This window comes from Lissotriton helveticus, chromosome 4_1 (assembly GCF_964261635.1).
Source record: "Lissotriton helveticus chromosome 4_1, aLisHel1.1, whole genome shotgun sequence".
NCBI lineage: Eukaryota > Metazoa > Chordata > Amphibia > Caudata > Salamandridae > Lissotriton > Lissotriton helveticus.
Window position 1 is genome coordinate 861,610,957 of NC_136063.1, and position 18,228 is coordinate 861,629,184.

The following is an 18,228-nucleotide window of genomic DNA, read 5'->3' on the forward strand; positions in this document are numbered from 1 at the left end:
ACTCCCCTGACTTTTCCAAAGGTTTGGCGCAGAGGTGCAGATCATTCAATGGTGGGAAGCTGCTCTGGGGGGGTGACTTTAACTTGGTTTTTAATCCAAACCTGGATAGGTCGACAGGGCCCCCAAGAAACCCAACTGCGGCGGCCTTAACTTTGCAGGCTGAGCTGGTTCAACTGGATTTACTGGACGTATGGAGGAGCAGACATTGCTCTAGAGGGGGGTACACACACTACTCTGCCTATCATGAACTCCACACCAGAATTGATTATTGGCTAGTATCACAGTTGTTCATACATAGTGTCAGGGACTGTCTGATATTGCCTCGCACTCTGTCGGATCACTCCCCTCTCCTCCTGATTCTAGACACTCCCCTTAAAAGAATCCCGCCGTTTACGTGGCGATTCCCTCCATACTCTTTGCTGGACGAGGTATTCCGGGGTGAACTGGCGAACGAAATAGAAAACTTTTTTGACACCAATGTCGGAACTGTGGACAGCTTCCAGACGGTGTGGGAGGTGTTCAAGGTTTTCATACGTGGCATAGCTATGTCCAAACACTCTAGCGTCTTGAAATCCATTCGGCAGAGACTGCAGCACCTGGAGATGCAGCTCTCGGAGTTAGAGAAGAGGCAGCGGGATGACCCGGAGGGGGGCGTCATGGAACAAATTAAACTCTTAGTGGTTGAATACAATGAAGAGGCAGATAGGGAGGTGAAACATCTGGGTAAATATGCCACAGCCCGAACCTACGGTGAGGGAGAACGACCGGGCTCCCTTCTGGCCAAAATAGTCCGCTCGGAAAGACGCCAATTGATAGTCGGAGAGCTGGTGTCGAGTTCGGGAAATACCCTAACAGACGAGGAGGAAATCGCGGCCGAATTCAAACACTACTATTCCGGTCTTTTCAAGTCCAGATCGTTAGGAATGGAAGAGCAAATAGATGACTATCTAAGCTATATTTCTATGCCACAACTGGCCGACTGGCAAAGGGAGTTTCTCATGATGCCTATTCAGAAAGAAGAGATAGTCGAGGCGCTGGCGGGGATGCGATCCGGAAGTGCCCCAGGGCGAGACGGGCTAACGGTGGGCTTTTATAAGGCATTCCAAGAACAACTGGTGCCGTTTCTTTCCACCCTCTTTGATGACATCTGCGTCGAAGGCAGTATGCCTGCATCTATGCGAGAGGCGCTAATTGTTGCGCTCCTTAAACCAGGGAAGTCCCCCTCCGAATGCAACTCGTACAGGCCACTGTCGCTAATGAATGTAGACGCGAAACTTTATGCCAAAGTGCTGGCGACACGCCTGGCTCTGCTGGCGCCTGAGCTAGTCGCACCAGAGCAAGCTGGCTTTATCCCCAGCAGGAACTTTACCTACAATATCCGTACGGTCCTAGGGACCATGCAACATGTGAAACCGGAGAACAAGGCGTTGGCTGTCTTCCTCGACATGGAGAAGGCCTTCGACTCTGTGGAGTGGCCCTTCATGTCGAGGGTGCTCAGGAAGTTTGGGTTGGGCGAACCCTTCCTGCAGATGATAGGCTCCTTATACTATAAACCTAAAGCTTGGCTGCGTATCGGTGATAGGGTCACAGATGCTTTTGACATTAGTAGGGGCACCAGACAGGGTTGCCCACTGTCTACGTTGCTGTACGCCCTGGTGGCAGAGCCCTTGGCAAGTGCCCCTTATGAATACCACAGACATGAAGGCATTAGCTTTCCCACATATAAGATCTGTATCTCTACATACGCGGATGACATCCTCTTGTACATTCGGGACCCGGAGACGAACCTATCTCCAGTGCTGAGAGAGGTAGTGCAGTTTGGTGCCCTCTCTGGGCTGCAAGTGAACTGGGGCAAATCGTTAGCGTTCCCGCTGACTCCAGTGACACGCCCCTTTGCTATGGAATACCCATTACAGTGGTCGGAGGACTCGATCAAATACTTGGGGATACAACTACACCCTGACCCGGATATCCTAGTGCGGGAGAATTACGGAACTGCCCACAACAGGCTAGTCGATGATGTGAACAGATGGTGCAACCTACCGCTTTCCCTGATGGGGCGTATCGCCCTGATGAAAATGATAGTGCTGCCCAGGTTTCTGTTTCTTTTTAGTAACATTCCGGTGGTCCTCTCCAAAGCTTTCTCGCCACGTTAACTTAAACGTTGGTTAGACTAGCCTGGGGTGGTAAACAGCCCCGAGTACGATGGCAAACTCTTATTCTTCCATATGAACAGGGTGGCTTAGGCGCTCCGGACTTTGAGAGATACTACCGTGTAGCGCAAGCGACGCACGTACACACGTGGATCCACGGAGATCTGAATATCCTGCACGTGATCATGGAACGTCTGTTTACAGACCCTCTTCCTCCCCAGGCCACAGTGTTCGAACCGGCCACTCGCCGTGTGGGACTCCTGGACTCCATAACAACGACGAACCACGCTTGGCATGCACTGGTGAGGGCGCAGAACTGCGTACTGCTATACTCTCCCCTTGTTCCTGTGGAGTGGGCTGTATGGCTGGCGCCGTTGCGTTAGAAAGGGGTCCTTCGGGCCCTCGCCCAACTGGGCGTCTCTACGCTGGGAGACCTGTTTAAGAATGGCAAGGTTGGATCCTGGGATCGGATTGCCCCTGTGGGGACAGCTGGGACGCTATTGCAGCGTTTCCACTTCCACAGGATACGTGCAGCCTTCCAGGAACTTTTGGGCTCGGACATGGCAGAACCTCCAGAAATTACGGAATTGACTTATGTGATTAAAACACCTTCGTCACGCCACCTGATCACCCGGTTATTTAAAATGGGGTTTCATCATGGGGAACAACCACCGTCAAAAGCCCGCTTGGCATGGCAGAATGACATGCAAATAACGATAGACGATGCAATGTGGGCGTACTGCTGCCAAAATACTAGAAGGGTATCGCTGAATGCTAGGCATAGGTTAATTCACTTTAAATTCCTGCAAAGAGTATATTATACTCCGGAGCACCTGCACAGATATGGGCTCCGTGCTACTTCCGAGTGTGAACGCTGCCACGCTCATGTTGCTGACTTTCTCCATCTGGCGTGGTCCTGCCCTGGTATAAATAAGTTCTGGGAAGACATATTCCTTGAACTGGGCTAGATTCTAAATACTGTTCTCCCGGTGGACCCAGCGTTGGCACTGCTGCGATATTCCAAAATGCTCCCCCCGGCGGTACGTCGCCTGGCTGATATGGACCTCCTTCTGGCCCGACGGGTGATAGCATTCTGCTGGATGCATGGTCCCTTGCCGACGAAGCGTAGATGGGCCAGGGACATGTTATTCTGCAGCACACAATCGCAGGAATACAGCGAACTTCTCCCACCGGGCAACAGACCCAAGAACTTTTGGGGGCTCTACCAAACTTACTTAACCACTAAAGACAGTGTAGATACAGCTCAGGAGGTGATGGAGGACGTCATGGATCTGCAGGGTGAGATGATAGATCCCAGTGGCGGTTTACCCTAAACTACACAGTCTTGAGGGGGCAGTTGGGGATTTACCCTTCGGGCTCTACATGAGGGACTGGTGGGAGGCCTAGTGGGTGTCGGGCGGCAACACATACACTTTCACACTACCGCAGATGGACGGTACAATTCTCGTACAATCTGAGGACCTTTGGGAGGGGGAGGTGCAGGAAGTAGGTGGGCACATTTTTGGTATTGTTGCGGGCGGGGAGGGACAGGGTACTGAACTATTTATCGGAATACTAGTTAGGTAGCGGGGCAGTCTAGGGGTAGGAGGCAGGGGGGGTATTCAGGGAGTTGGGTACGGACACAGTTTTTGGGTAACATCATCAGCAGCGTATTCTGCAATTTGTAGCCTTCACAGAGACGAGCACGGTTTGGGCACTCCTATTCGGGGGTAGAGGGTTGAAGCAGGGGGGTGCTGACGCATTATGAACCTAAAGTAGTTGGCATAATCTCTACTACACGCTGCCGGTCCTCCGGGCTGTCGGCTGGATAGCTGTGTTCCTTGACATATACTCTGCACTACTGCACCTCATCCTAGCTGCCGGCCCCCGGGTTGTAGGCGGAAGCTGTGTATGTTTGATGGTACCGAATAAAAGTTTTTTGAAACTTAAAAAAAAAATAATAATAATAATAATAATACTGATATTTGTAAAGCGCTAACAGCTACCTCACAAGGAGGTGTCCCGGCGCTAGATGAACATTTCGTGTTTAGGCAGAGCAAAGGAGGGGGAGTGCTTGGTTTTTCTGGGTAAAAAGCCAAGTTTTTAGTAGCTTCTTGAAACTGGATTCTGTCGTGGCAGATTGGATGGCGGTAGGCAGGGCATTCCAGAGTAATGCCGTGCCAACCGAAAAGGACCTGCCTCCAAGTCTAGCTTTTTTGGCGCGTGGGACGAGCAGCTGAAGCAGAGAGTTGGAACGCAGGCACCTCTCCTGGTGATACCGGGGGAGTCTGAGTTTTTGGTAATTGGGACAGGTCCCCCTTAGTGCTCTAAATGCCAAGGTTAGAGCTTTAAACTTTATTCTGCTAGCCACAGGGAGCCAATGTAGATCGTGTAGATGCGGAGAGACATGCTGTCTAAAAGGGATGTGTTTTAACAGTCTCGCAGCCGCATTCTGCACGATCTGCAGGCGATGTACTAAGTATTTTGGTAGGCCGAGATAGAGGCCATTCGCGTAGTCCAGTCTGGATGTAACTGTTGCATGGACTACCATTTTTCGACAATCTACAGGTAACAGATCAAGGAACTTTCGAAGGTTCCTCAGTTTGAAGAGACAACCGGATGTGATCTGTTGTATATGCGAGGAAAAGGAAAGACCTTCGTCCCATCTTACGCCCAGATTCTTCGCATTGGTTCTAGGAAGGGGGGGTGGACCCAATTCAGGGGGCCACCACAGGTCTGGGGGAGGGCGATTGTGTTTGCCAAAAAAGACGACCTCCGTTTTGCCAGCATTCAATTTTAATTTGTTGGTATTCATCCAACTGGCAACATCTCGAAGACAGCCCCTCAATTTACTAAAAGCTGCCTCAGATACGTCAGAAAAGGGGAAGACTAATTGCGTATCATCTGCATACCAAATTGCCTTAACTCCCCATTTTGAAATCAGGGTGAAGAGTGGGGCTAGATAAATATTAAAAAGTAATGGGCTGAGAGCCGACCCCTGAGGGACGCCACACCAGAGGTGTTTAGGTTTTGAGGCAAAGGTGCCCAGAGCTACTTTCTGGGTGCGAGCTGTAAGATAGGATTGTAACCAGCTCAATGCCTTGTCTTTCAAACCCATGTCCCTCAGCCGTAACAGCAATCTGCCGTGATCCACCGTATCAAATGCGGCTGATAGATCCAGGAGCACCAGCATAGCTGATGCTCCTGAATCTAGAGACCACCTAATCGACTCAGCCACTTCAATGAGGGTGGTCTCGGTGCTGAATCCCGATCTGAAGCCTGACTGAGTTTCATGCAGAACCTATTTGTCCTCGATAAATCTGTTCAATTGACGTTGTATCAATTTTTCGAGCATTTTGCCGGGGGCTGCTAGTAGGGAGATTGGGCGGAGATTACTTAGATCATCCGGGGCGCCATTAGGCTTCTTTTTCAGTGGAAGGAGTGTGGCGTGTTTCCAACACTCAGGAAATATACCTGTTGCAATGGAAGTGTTCCAGATGTGTGAGAGCGGTATAGCGATCGCCTCCGACATCATTGTTCAAAGCTTGGGCGGGCAAGGGTCATCAGGGGCCCCTGCTTTACATTTTTGTATTTCCTTCAAGGCCTCGGAAAGGGAGATAGGGTGAAATTGAGCTAGGGAGGGGGAGGGCAGCACTATATCAGTCATATCCGTCATTACTGTGGACTTGGGACTAGTGAAGGTATCATAAACCTTCACAATTTTTTTATCAAAGAAGTCTGAGATGTCCTCACAAAGTTTCTCCGATGGAGTGACTTCAGTCTCGATAGCCGTAGGTTTGAGAAAAGATTAAACAATCTTGAAGACTTCTTTGCTAGATTGCTTCGCTTGCTGAATGGAAGATACAAAAAATAGCTTTTTCGCTTTTCTTATAGATTGGTGGAGATCACGGAGGGCTTCTTTGTAGCAAGTTTTTGCTGAGTCGCAATAGTTTGCCCGCCATAGTCGCTCGAGCCTTTTACAGCTGCTTTTTTTTTTCCTCAGCTCAGTGGAGAACCATGGGGCGGAGGGGGAATCTCTACGAGATGTAGCGACTGTTGCAGGAGCTATAATATCCACCGTATTACCAATCCAGCAGTTCAGCGCCGCCGCATCAATGTTCACGTCCGTCGACAAGGCCAGGGGGGTAGCTGCAAGAGCGGGGCAGAGAGAGTCTGCTGATATATTGTCCCAATTTCTGCGTACATAAGAACGTCTCCCCTTTGTTTGGTGCTGGGGGGGGAGGGAGAACGAAAAAGGGATTAGAAAGTGATCAGTCCATAGCAATGGCTGTGGGGGTTTGGCTGTTATGTCCATGATGTTGGAAAAAATCAGGTCCAACATATGACCTGCCTTATGCGTTGGTTCCAAAATGATTTGAGGTAGATTCGCTGCTTCCAGTGTTGAGATAAGTTGCATGGCCAAGGGACAATCCGGTCTGTCTACGTGAACATTGAAATCGCCAGCTACAATAAAATAAGAGTGAGCCAAAGAGCTTTGGACTATAAAATCCATGAGTTCGCAAGTATTTGTTGAGGAGCAATCCGGGGGTCTGTAAATAATCAGACCGGCTACGGATAGTTGAGGATTAATTTGGAGGCAGAAGAGTAGTCCCTCAATGCCAGAAATAGTGGTAGGAGTTGACGACGCCAATGTGAATTTATTTTTAAAGATAATAGCTACCCCACCCCCCCTTCTACCCTTTTCTCTATTCGAAAAGCTCATTTTAAAACCAGGCGGGACTGCCAGTGATATGAGGCCATATTTTCCTCAGACAGCCACGTTTCCGTAAGGAATAAGGCGTCCCACTCAGACTCCTCCAATAGCAGCCAGATGTCATCAGCGTGTCTCGGGAGGGATCTGCAGTTTAGTAGGCCAGCCTTAATAGTAGTAACTGAGTGGTTGACTGACAGTTCCGTGTTTGAATCTAAATGTACTATATGTGACGAAGAGGCGTCGCAAAGTGGTTTGTGACATATTGAACATACCAATGGTAGGGCGGTTTTGGCCAGGTCAGATCTATTTGCCTGACACATATTAGATATATTCAAATCTAGTAATTCCACTCTTGACCATACGATCCTCTTATTAGCCCAACTCTCACCGGCAGCGTGGTGGCGCTAGCCGCGATCCGGTCGCGTACGGGCGCAGACGGGCTTGCCTTAGGCACTCCCGCTGCGCTCGTCCGCTGTGCTTCCGGGGGAAGCACATATTTTATAGTTACAGATGACGTCAGTAGAGGGGGGTGGCCTCGAGAAAGGGGCGTGGCCTCGCTAGACGCCGGAATGGCGGCAGCGCTAGACTCCGCTGCACAGCCTCACGACGATGAGCTAAAGTGCCATATATATATATATATATATATATATAGATATATATTACCTACTAGGTAGTTATAGTTAGGACCTATTATCTATAGGAAATCCGCAACATTCTATTTGGAATAACTTTGGCGCCGATTGACAAATCTTCGTGAAATTTTTTAAACTGTTGGCCAGCTCCGGTCGGCTCCTGTCCTGAAAGTTTCACAATGATTCGTCAAGCGGGGACCGAGAAAAAAGGGGTGTCCCAAAACGCATTTTCCCCATGCAATTTCCAATAGGACATTTAGCCGCAGCTACAGCTAGAACTGCTGAACGGAATTACACCAAATTTAACAAAGAGGTAGTCCTTGGTTCAGACTCGTGCCTTTTTCCTTATTTGGTGTAAATACATTCAGTAGTTCCTGAGAAAATGACAATTAAAAGTACATATATCTATGGGCTCGGAGGGTCCGCGTATCCTAAGCGAAGCCTTTGCACACCCCGCCGTGCATGAGCTGTATTTTAATTGGCTGTCAACACTCCAAACCAGTAAATGTTGGCAGCCATCATGTGCCTCGGTAGAACCGAGGCACAAGAAACCAAAAGAAAAAACGTTGCAAAACGTGAAAAGGGGCCAGGGTAGAAACACTCTGACCCCCTAGGCCTGCTCAGGGGGTCCCATAAGAACCCCCAGGGCCAAAAAAAGCATTTAAAAAAAAGAAATCGACGAGATTTGCGCACCCAGCGGGAATTTCGGCTGATATTTTAAAAAAAAGAAGCGCGGGCTCCGGCGCTTCAGTGGTAATTAGCCCCCAGCACCGGGGACCGCCACGCCCCGGGGGTTTTAAAATAAGCAATGGGGGGAGGGGCTCAAAGGCCCTCCAAGCCCCAGGGACCGCCACCCCTGGGGCTTCATCACAATATTGGCGGGAGGCTCACGCCTCCCCCGCAGCCCCGGGGACCGCCAGCCCCGGGAGCTTCAAACTGTACATTTAAAAAAAAAACTTGTGTGGGGGGCTCAAGCCCCCCACATGCCCTGGAGATTGCTACCTCCCCGGGCTCTAATATTTAAAATAAGGTTGTCCATGTCGGACTCCCCAGCCCCGGGGACCACCACCCCGTGGCTTTAGAAATGGTGGGAGTGGAGCTGCGCGGCCCCCTCCTGGAGCCCTTGATGGCCCTGGGGACCACCACCCCCCAGGGCCTGGGGGTGGCGGTCATCATGAGTGATGTCACTGACCATGTCATGAGTGATGTAATATGTGGCGTTATCAGCAGTGCATTGCGGGCGCGCGAGTTATAGTTAGCTGAACTAACTATAACGGGGGAATTTCAATGGTTTTGTATGATTGAAATGTCCAGCTAACTATAACATGTGTGAAACCTATGGTTTTTTCAGTGAATTTTTAAGATTTTTTAAATGCTAATTCCTAACTATAACGTGGCTGAAACCCATTTTTTATCCAGTGAATATATATATATATATATATATATATATATATATATATATATATATATATATATATATATATATTCAATTTCTCGCTTGCAACCATGTTATTCCATACTACTTTAAGTCACTGCCTAAACAATATTGAACTCCTTTGAGTCAAATATAAATAGGTACATATTTGAGTATGAGTTATACTATAGATCTGCACACTATAGCAGAAAACTGTGTAACAAATGTGCGTGAAATCCAGTGGGATCACTACACCTCTCATCCTTCTGAGTTCAACAATATGAGTAGCATTGAGCTGAGTATTAAAGACCACTATTATTTGTGCCTCGAGATGAGTCCCCTGCTAAAACAGACTGCCTAGATGAACAAGCTATTATTTATTAGAATCCCTGTGCTGCCGCGCCATAAACTGGAGTTGATGTGCTTTGCTTTTGATATAGTGAAACTCTCAAATATATTCAATTAAGAATGCCTTTCCAAAAACTGCCAGTTTTAACTTTCCCATTTATCTGATTCAGTCACATTGACTCATTGCTAATTCATATCTTGCAATCTCTAATTAAATGCCTGCAATACTCATAAAATATTAAATAGAACCAAAGTGCATATTTACTGTTTCTGCCAAGTTGTCTGTGCATAACATTCAGAAACAAAATCTATATGATAAGCTGTTAAAATCACTGACGGTAAAATAGGTACGTGACTCCACTGAACGTGGTGTGCCTGCTCCAATATCTGTTAGTTGTAGACATTGCTTATTTGGTATATTTCACGGAATTTTGTTTTCTTCGCCAGCGGGTGTCATTGTATATCCTTCTACTAAATAAGTCATCTCCCCTTTTAGCAAAAATAAATATGACCATTGCCTCAGCAAGTCTTTCCCCAGAAGCCCCCCCCCCCCCCCAGTCTGGGAGGATGTTTGAGTGAATAGTTTCATTGAGGCAAAAAAGGGCCTCCTAAGGTGATCGAATGCCAGCCACTCCTGCCTATGCAGGGTAAAGGGGGTGCACCATCCATCTATCTCTGATAACAGAAGGCAGGAAGAGGCAGGCATGAGCAGATAGTTATCACATTTTATGGACCATGACAGCAGTGCTCATTAGACTTACAGTGCTACTGTGCCAGCGGAGGAGAAAAATGTGTTCTGAGTTGCAGTTATATATAATACCGCATGCAGGGTGAGTTTCATACAGGTTACTGCAGAATTGGGTCAGTGTGCGTCATTTTGGTGCCTCATTTATTGTTGAGCGTTACTCCCTTTAGCTATGACTCCGCTAGTTGGAGGCACAGTGCTAAAAATGTTCTTTGGAGAGGGCATTTCTGTATTGTATCCACACTGCAAAGTTTCAGAAGAAGCTGTAGCTGTTTCGGTGGCCCATATTGTGCGTCATTGAAAGCTGTATTTCCAAATAAACAAATCTTGCATTGTTTCAGATCAGCACTCGATTTAGCAGGGACTTTTAAAATATTTTTAGGGAAAATAGGGACCATACAATATGTACTTGTAAACAGAATAAGTGACATCAGGGGCTCTAGCATGAAAAATATGCACATATGCAAATATTGGTTTGTACACCCACGTTTGCATTACTGGAACTCCTTTAATGTAAGCTAAAAGCCTAATCACCAGTGTGCGCACGTGCTCTATTTTGTAATTAGCGCAGGTGACCTTTCTACATTTTTATCAGTTAGTGTACATTTCAGGAAGCTGTGACTATTTGAACAAAACAAACTTGACTTGCTCTTTTATCATATCCTCAGTTAGGAACAAATTCATAACACTTGCACTGAGTAAACACCTAATTTGAGCATATATGATCATCTGAAGAGTGGCAGGTAATTTGGCAAATTAATCATAAAAACACAGCTAAATCTTTACAAGCGGGGGTGCACAAAACAATTTTTGTACATGCCCACTAAGCTAATAATGCAACTTATTTTGAATTTAGGCTGCGGAAAGGAGGAAATTACCTTGTCGACTTGCACTGACTGAAACTGGCTTCCTGTAGGTGGTGTTTGACGTTCTCCTAAGAGAATATTCTGAGAAACAAATATTATAATACTAGGACTGTTGCTCTTCAAGTGTAGCAATGCATCATCAAGAAATGGGTAGGCACTAGTAATCCAATAACTCCCACAGTTTGCCAAGAATGTGTAATATTCTGCGAGACGTTGTTCACATCTTTCCAGAGATGACTCTAAGTTCCAGTAGGGCACCAGATGCATCTCTCTCTTTCTCTCACCCTCAAAAAAACACACCTGAGCATGCATCCAACCACACAGACATAAACACACCCACAGCTGCACACCCCACACCTGAACTCCGCTGCTACAATGTACTTTTATTACCCATTTCTGCAGCCCTACAGCACTAGTTTCTGCATAGTGTCCAAATCATGCACCTCCATTCAATCTCTGGCTGCCTGCTTTGGAGGGCACTGCACTCGCACTCCCTGCCCGCCACAAATATACACATATAGATTAAATGGGCAAAATAGGTAATGTCCTGTGCTTGGTCAGCCAACACACAAAATTAATGAGTAGAAAAAAATACATGTTTCAAGGCGACCAAACATGATAAAAGTCAGACAGAAAAGATGGATTTTGCATATGTATGATGGACATGTGGCCGAAAGTATAGGTCATTGGGGTTTGAGCAACTGGGGATCCTTTGAGTAATACTGGAGCATGAATGTGGCAAGACAAGGACCCTTTTGCGTGATGGCACGTTTGGAAATTCAGTGACAGCTATATGGGCATGTTTGGTGATGGCTTCCTTGTCATGTATGCACCCACCCACATTAGTTATTGGCTATGTGTCAGCATGTACCAAGTACATCCTTTTTAATATATTCCTATTTATTGGAATTTATTTCCATTTGTTCAGTTCTATATATAGTTGGAGATAGTTCACAAGATCGTTACAAAACGTAACAAATGTACTGCAAAAATAGAGATAAATAAAGATCGTTATATAAACAAAAAACATCGACATTTTCCTGAAAACATACGTCAAAGTGCAAGGCCCTTACCTAATAAGGATAGTGCCCTGAGGGGAAAATGTCCGTAGGGAATTACCTGCGCCCAGACCCACTGGAGGGCTAAACCTTGATAAAGAGAAGCTTAGGGTATTAACCTAAAAAAGAACTAACTGTCGATGAAAAGAAATGTGAAATTCCCCTAAAGAAATTCAGTTGAAGGGATAAAAATGGTTAGGATGCAACAGCGAAAAACACTGGAATTCACCAGTTATGGAGAACAACACAATCATAGCTCCTCCAATATATTTAACGTTTCCCCACACATCATGTCACAATTAGCATCAGAGAACACAACGTGAGGGAGAAATTATGCATTGCATTTCATCACTTCAGTAGGTCTACGGACACTTAACAAGAATTTAACACACTGAGCACATTGACTCCCACCTATTGTATACACGAGTAATCCATTATTTCACACCAAAATCTAGTGCTCAGTACTCTCCCTTTAATAGACACCCTTTTGTTCTATCATTCAGAGCCTTACTTTGTGCCCATATTCTGTGAATTCTCGTGGTTAGAGGTTGGGTAACCTCTAACCCCGGAGGTTAAGGTTTAAATAGGTGTGTGAGGCAGGATAGTTTAATGCAGACTGCCAAGTTCCCTAACCATCCTGTCCGTCTCTTGCCACAGGTGGGGCGCACAGCCTGCTGAAACTCTTGAAAGCTTGCATTTTCAGAAATATGCTTGATTTCAAGATTCTGTATATCGGAGTTGGTAAACTAATTATGAATAGTCTGCCAGCTCTGTTCATTTCAAGTTGTAAATTACCATGGGCTATGACTTGAGTCTGAACAAAATGCTGTACAGCCAAGATGTGTTACGGCTTCTATGTAAACTCTAAGAATAAGATCTGCCATTAACCCTTGCTTTTTCTGGATGAAAAGTGATCAGGGACATATCTCCATTCAGGCTAATGTCTCAGTATTACAAAACTGGTCACCAAAAATAACTGGAAACAGGTGTTTTCGATATATTATAGCACAGCAAAACTTAGCTGAATTCATATGGCACTGTCACACTAGATGCACAGCACAAAGGCTGAATGAGCAAATATATTTTCATCCTTTGAAATCAGTCTCCGAATTTCATTCAGTGAGCTCTAGTTCACACAACTACGGTCACAACCAGTAGTACTGGAAATACTTGCAGCATCCTGATAGGGCTATATATTAGAAAATGCGTGATTATGCTTTTTTGGGGTCAAAGAACTGAAGAACTTTTGCCTGCCACACAAAAATTGTGATGCATCTATCAATTAAATGGTGCTGGTGATTGCCAGTGGGTTTCACTGGCACCTTTTGCAAGGAACATTTACCTTTAGGTACATTTTGCCCTGGCCTGGTCCCAATCCACAGAGCAGAAAGAGAAAACTGATTTCCAGTCCCTCTTTTATTTCCACTGAAGTCAGGGAAACAGAAGGATCACCAATGGAGTCATTCATTATTCATGGTGGAAATAGAAGACGGACTGCATTAACACTCCTGGACAAGGCACATGCTGAACCAATGGGCCACCAGCTAACGGGGGTGGTCGGGGCACCAGTAGTGGTGCTGCAGTTGCTGATAAAAAATAAGAGAGGTAAGGTCCACAATTTGGAGGACTGCTGCTTACTTTTTTATTACAAATTCAGCAATGGATGCATCCTATGTCATGGCATATTAGGAATTAGATGTGTACTTTTAAAGACACATCACATCAAAGGCATTTTCTTTGGTGACATTGTGCGATATAGTACAAAATACTGCATCTTTAGTATGACATATATACTTGCTGCTCTACATGCAGTATTTCTAGTGATTGCACATTCAGAATTGGTGGTTGATAACTAGGATAATTCGGATCACCACTTGTTTGCCTTCTTGGTTGACAACAGATACTTTTGGTGACTGCCCCATCATTTTGCATCCTGGCAGCTGGTCATACTCTTGTCCTCTGAGGGTGCTTTGTTCCACCCACCCTGAATCTATCTTCAGTTCGGTCATAGGAATTGTCTTGGTTATGGTGTGTCTCTATGCAACTCTTGTTAATGTCGAGGCTGCCAAAGCAGAAGGAGGCACCTAAGGGCTTGGTCAGACCTGTCTGTGAAGAAAAGGAGTTGCACAGTAGTCAGATATGGAACCCACAGTAGAACAGAGGTCTGGATGAAGTTTATGCTTAAGAGAAGGTAGCGGATGGTCCAGTGCTCGCCACCCTTTGCTATTGAACTTCAGGAGAGTGCAGTGACTGAGGTATGCGAGAATGTAGTCCAGGTGAAGCAAAGAGCTGAGGTAGACTGAGGTGGGTACTTTTCCATGTGAAGAACTGTGTTGCACAGTGTTGGAATAAGCATATGTAAGCAGCTGGAGACCACTTCTATGGAGACAGTGTGCCGGAAGGCTGGTAGAGCCAAAAACCTGACTTAAGTCGATACTGCTGCCTTTTTAAGTCAATTTTAGAGGAGTTCAACAGATAAGTTTAGCTGGTATCTTGATACTAGTGTGGCCTGATTTTAATATGACCAGATTTGAGTGGATACTATATGTGTTTTTAGCAGATATTTTGCGTCTAACGTTGGATCAACTTTTAAGAAAGATACCACGTTTTTTAGAAAAAAATTATTCCGCATATCTGAGTAAGTGGTTATTTTTTTATCACTTACTTCTGCATTAATTTTGGGTCAGATAATGCAGACAGCCCCATAGTTGTCTTACATCATTTAGACTTTAGCAGTTTTTACTACTGCAAATTATTTTGACCGAACATTCTGGAGTCTGAGATATTGCCTGCAAACAATTTAGGATTATACTCCCTGTTGCAGTACACTGGAAATTGGATACCTTTAGAAAACTCTGTAATGCAGACTGACAAAAATGATCTGAACATGCCCGAATTACACTCCACCCCAACACTCATGGTACAACCCCAAACTCAAAAGGGTTTCTCAGCATGATGAGACCTAAAGAGCAGTGCCCTTTTTCATAATTGGTATGTTACTAGTTTATCCTGAAAGTCCTGCTTTCCACTTTATTAATTCCTAAGAAAGGTCTTTCTGAGGAATCATTACCTTCCTACATGCTGTAAATAGAACTATAGATGGTTTTGTAATGGTATGTGTTGGAAAAGCTGCAGTTATTTTCCAATCAGTTGTTTCATTACCTACACTTTCTTGTGGGCATAATGCTTCTTTATTTAAGTGGTCTCTCGTATAGTGCTGCTTTATAATAATATTATTTATCAGTTCATTTTGCCTAATGGTGTCTAATTATATCTGTAACAGGTGCTTGCTAGGTCTATGTTTAATAGTAAGAGGCCAAAGAGTTTTAAGAATATTATTTTCTTCACACACCTACAGCATTCCTTATTGTCTATTCTTTTAACTGATGTTAGCTCATTTCTTTTTATTAACGGTGAACTTATTGTAACTTCTTTGTGACATTGAAGATTCTTCTTTGCTTTTTTTAAAACAACTTTTCAAAATTATAGAGTTCGCCATTGTTACTATTCTTATTTTACACACCGAATATCTCTTTACTGAATCTTTATAGAGTCTATTAATTTATAATAAATATATAGTGCATCCTTTAGATTGGAATATTTAAATTTGTGGTACTCCTAACTGTTCTGCTCATGACTGAAGTTAAGAAAAAATCTTATTGCATACATACTTACATATTTAACACAAGTTAAAAGTTAGAATTTATAATGACTAGTGTTGCTTTTTCGTTCCAAAATATAACATTATAGTAATTTGCATGTATATCTCCATAATAGATATGAGTTCAATTGAGTGTGTGTTTTGATGACTTGGTACAGTACACATAGAAACCTAAAAAAACATTCAAAACTTTAAAGAGAAGTTAGAGTTCAATTCAAACCTTATTGCTCAATGCTGGATAATTGTGTTTGTCTAACTTTTCACTTCATTGCTTATAGGAACATCTGTTTTGCAAGTGACAGCTACCGATGCAGACGATCCCACCTACGGTAACAGTGCTCGAGTGGTTTACAGCATTCTCCAAGGACAACCCTATTTTTCAGTGGAGCCAAAGACAGGTATAGAAGATGAATCTCATAAAACACAAGCTTTTGCACAATTCATTGTCATTGATATTGACTTTGCTTTCCTGCTTATCTCTCTCTGCTCCCACTGTGATTTTTTTTACCTGCCACAGCAAACCGCAAAGTGAAATTGAGCAGTGGAGAAAACAACATCCTTTATAAATATTCAGCAGACTGGATTGTTTGGTTCAGTGTGCCACATGGTACAACTTTGAGGTGTGCCTATAAATAAGAACCTCAAAAGAAGATGGGCCTTATTTAATTTAACACACTAGATCACTCTGCTGAATGTTTTAAGGCCAGGAGACTATTTAGTACGATTGTTGGAACAAGGCATGTGAGCATTGCTTTATCTTACTAGATAAGAAAACATCCAGCAAGAAAACAGCATTGACAAAAACACATATTGTCTCGCAATGTTGAATATATCCTTTTTACATTGGCAAACAGAGAGCTTGCAAGCCGTTATACGCAATAGTAAATGATATTCGGTTTTTGCACCCTATTCTCTTACATCACCAAAGAAGTTATAAGATGCTGCAAATTCTAAAATCAGGAATCTAAAAAACTGAAGTAATGAGTTATGATTTCTTCTACATATTTAAAATCATCTCTATACGTCCAAATTATGAAATCCTGGTTTTTGATCAAAATTAGTTATTAAGATGACAGGTATATCACCCTTCAAGTCTGACAATCAACTTCACAGAAATAAGCCCTCCACTATTCTTGAAACTGTTTCATGAATGTTATTTCCCTTATATTGTTTCCCTCCATGACATAGTTTGTGTCCCCTAGTCCAAAAAGGCACATTTGATCCGAAGATGCAGTGCTCCTCAGCGATACCTTGGTGTATCTAAGAGGGGCCCCCCACTTTGGACTCCAAGGATGAGATCTGGCACTGAATTATTGCTTGTCCCTGGATGAAAGGTGATCAGGAGCCTATCACCTTTCAGGCTGATGGCTTACAAAACTGGAAGCCAAACACAACTGGAAATTGGTATTTTACATATAACATAAGACAGCAAAACACAAATTAAGTCTAGGGGTTATCCCACACGGGGTCCCTTTGTCCAGTCCTGGTGGCAACAATTGCAATCATTTTGGTAAAGTAACAACACCCATAAGTGATCCCCATATCTAAATTAAATCTAGTTATCAGCGTCAGATGAGCCTCTTTATATTAATTTTTTTAGTGAAATTAAATGTTTGCAGAGATTATGCACATAGTTTTGGAATAACCATTGCAGACATTGGAAAATGGACACAGTGAAGATTGATGACCCTCCTCTTTGGGGCTTTCATTGTTAGGCTACCCTCAGCTGTTCATGAACAGCTTTTAACCTATAAAAATTGTGAATACAAAATGGAGGGTGGTTGCTACCCTTACAGAATATGCATGTATATGGTCTGGCCATTTAAGGTCTGCCGAATGTGAGGCCATAAACAAAAAAAATCATACAATCAACCATTGATAGATTAATACGTATTTCTTATCAACATAGCAACAGTACTTAATTCTGGTATCATAACAAACATGTTAAAGATTTTCACCATCTAAGAACAATAAATAAACAGTATTTTCATGAAATACCATCACCAGTTTATCAGTGTTTGCAAATTCAATGAGTTTCAATTAAAAGCAATTAAACATCACGACATGCCACTTTAAGTCCATTCTACATTGCTAAGGCTAAATAAAATCCACAGCTCAAGTGATCAAACATTTATTTTCTGCTTAGGATTTAGGTTCCAATGTTCTTCCTCTGTCCCATTGAAGATATGAGACTTATTGTCCTGATTTTGATCACATTTGTTAAGCCATCAATATGGTTACGTTGGGCATGAATGTTCACACTTCTTTTCAAAGTCATCATTGTCTATGTGGTGTGTTTTGACCTCAGGGTGGGGACTGAAAATCTTAGGAGGTCTTCTTCAGGATTGCAAATCACAGAGCATAACCTTTACTACAATAAATGAAGTGAAAATTACTTGACACATATTTACTGACAGTGTAATAAATGTATTTTGTGCAAGTTTTTAATTCATTGTAGATGTATTGATTTCTGTTTTTGTCTTACGATGTCTGTAAAAATACAATAAAATAGGGTTTATTAAGGAGCCCATTGATGTTATTTTTCTTTTGACACAAAACCTGTGGCCTAATTACAAATGTTTCATGCAATGCAGCAAGGCAATTTGCTGTTGTGGTGCTGCATGAAATAGAGGTAGC

The 18,228-nt window shown here is 43.9% G+C and overlaps 1 protein-coding gene across 1 annotated transcript in view; it reads left to right on the top strand.

The window, feature by feature from the left end:
• Window positions 1-18,228, top strand: part of LOC144828901 (cadherin-7) — a 290,016-nt gene that overhangs the window by 155,052 nt on the left and 116,736 nt on the right. Inside the window, exon 4 of the mRNA XM_078687508.1 lies at window positions 15,870-15,989. Within this exon, the coding sequence (XP_078543634.1) occupies window positions 15,870-15,989 (120 nt within the window). The remainder of the gene's footprint in view (window positions 1-15,869; window positions 15,990-18,228) is intronic.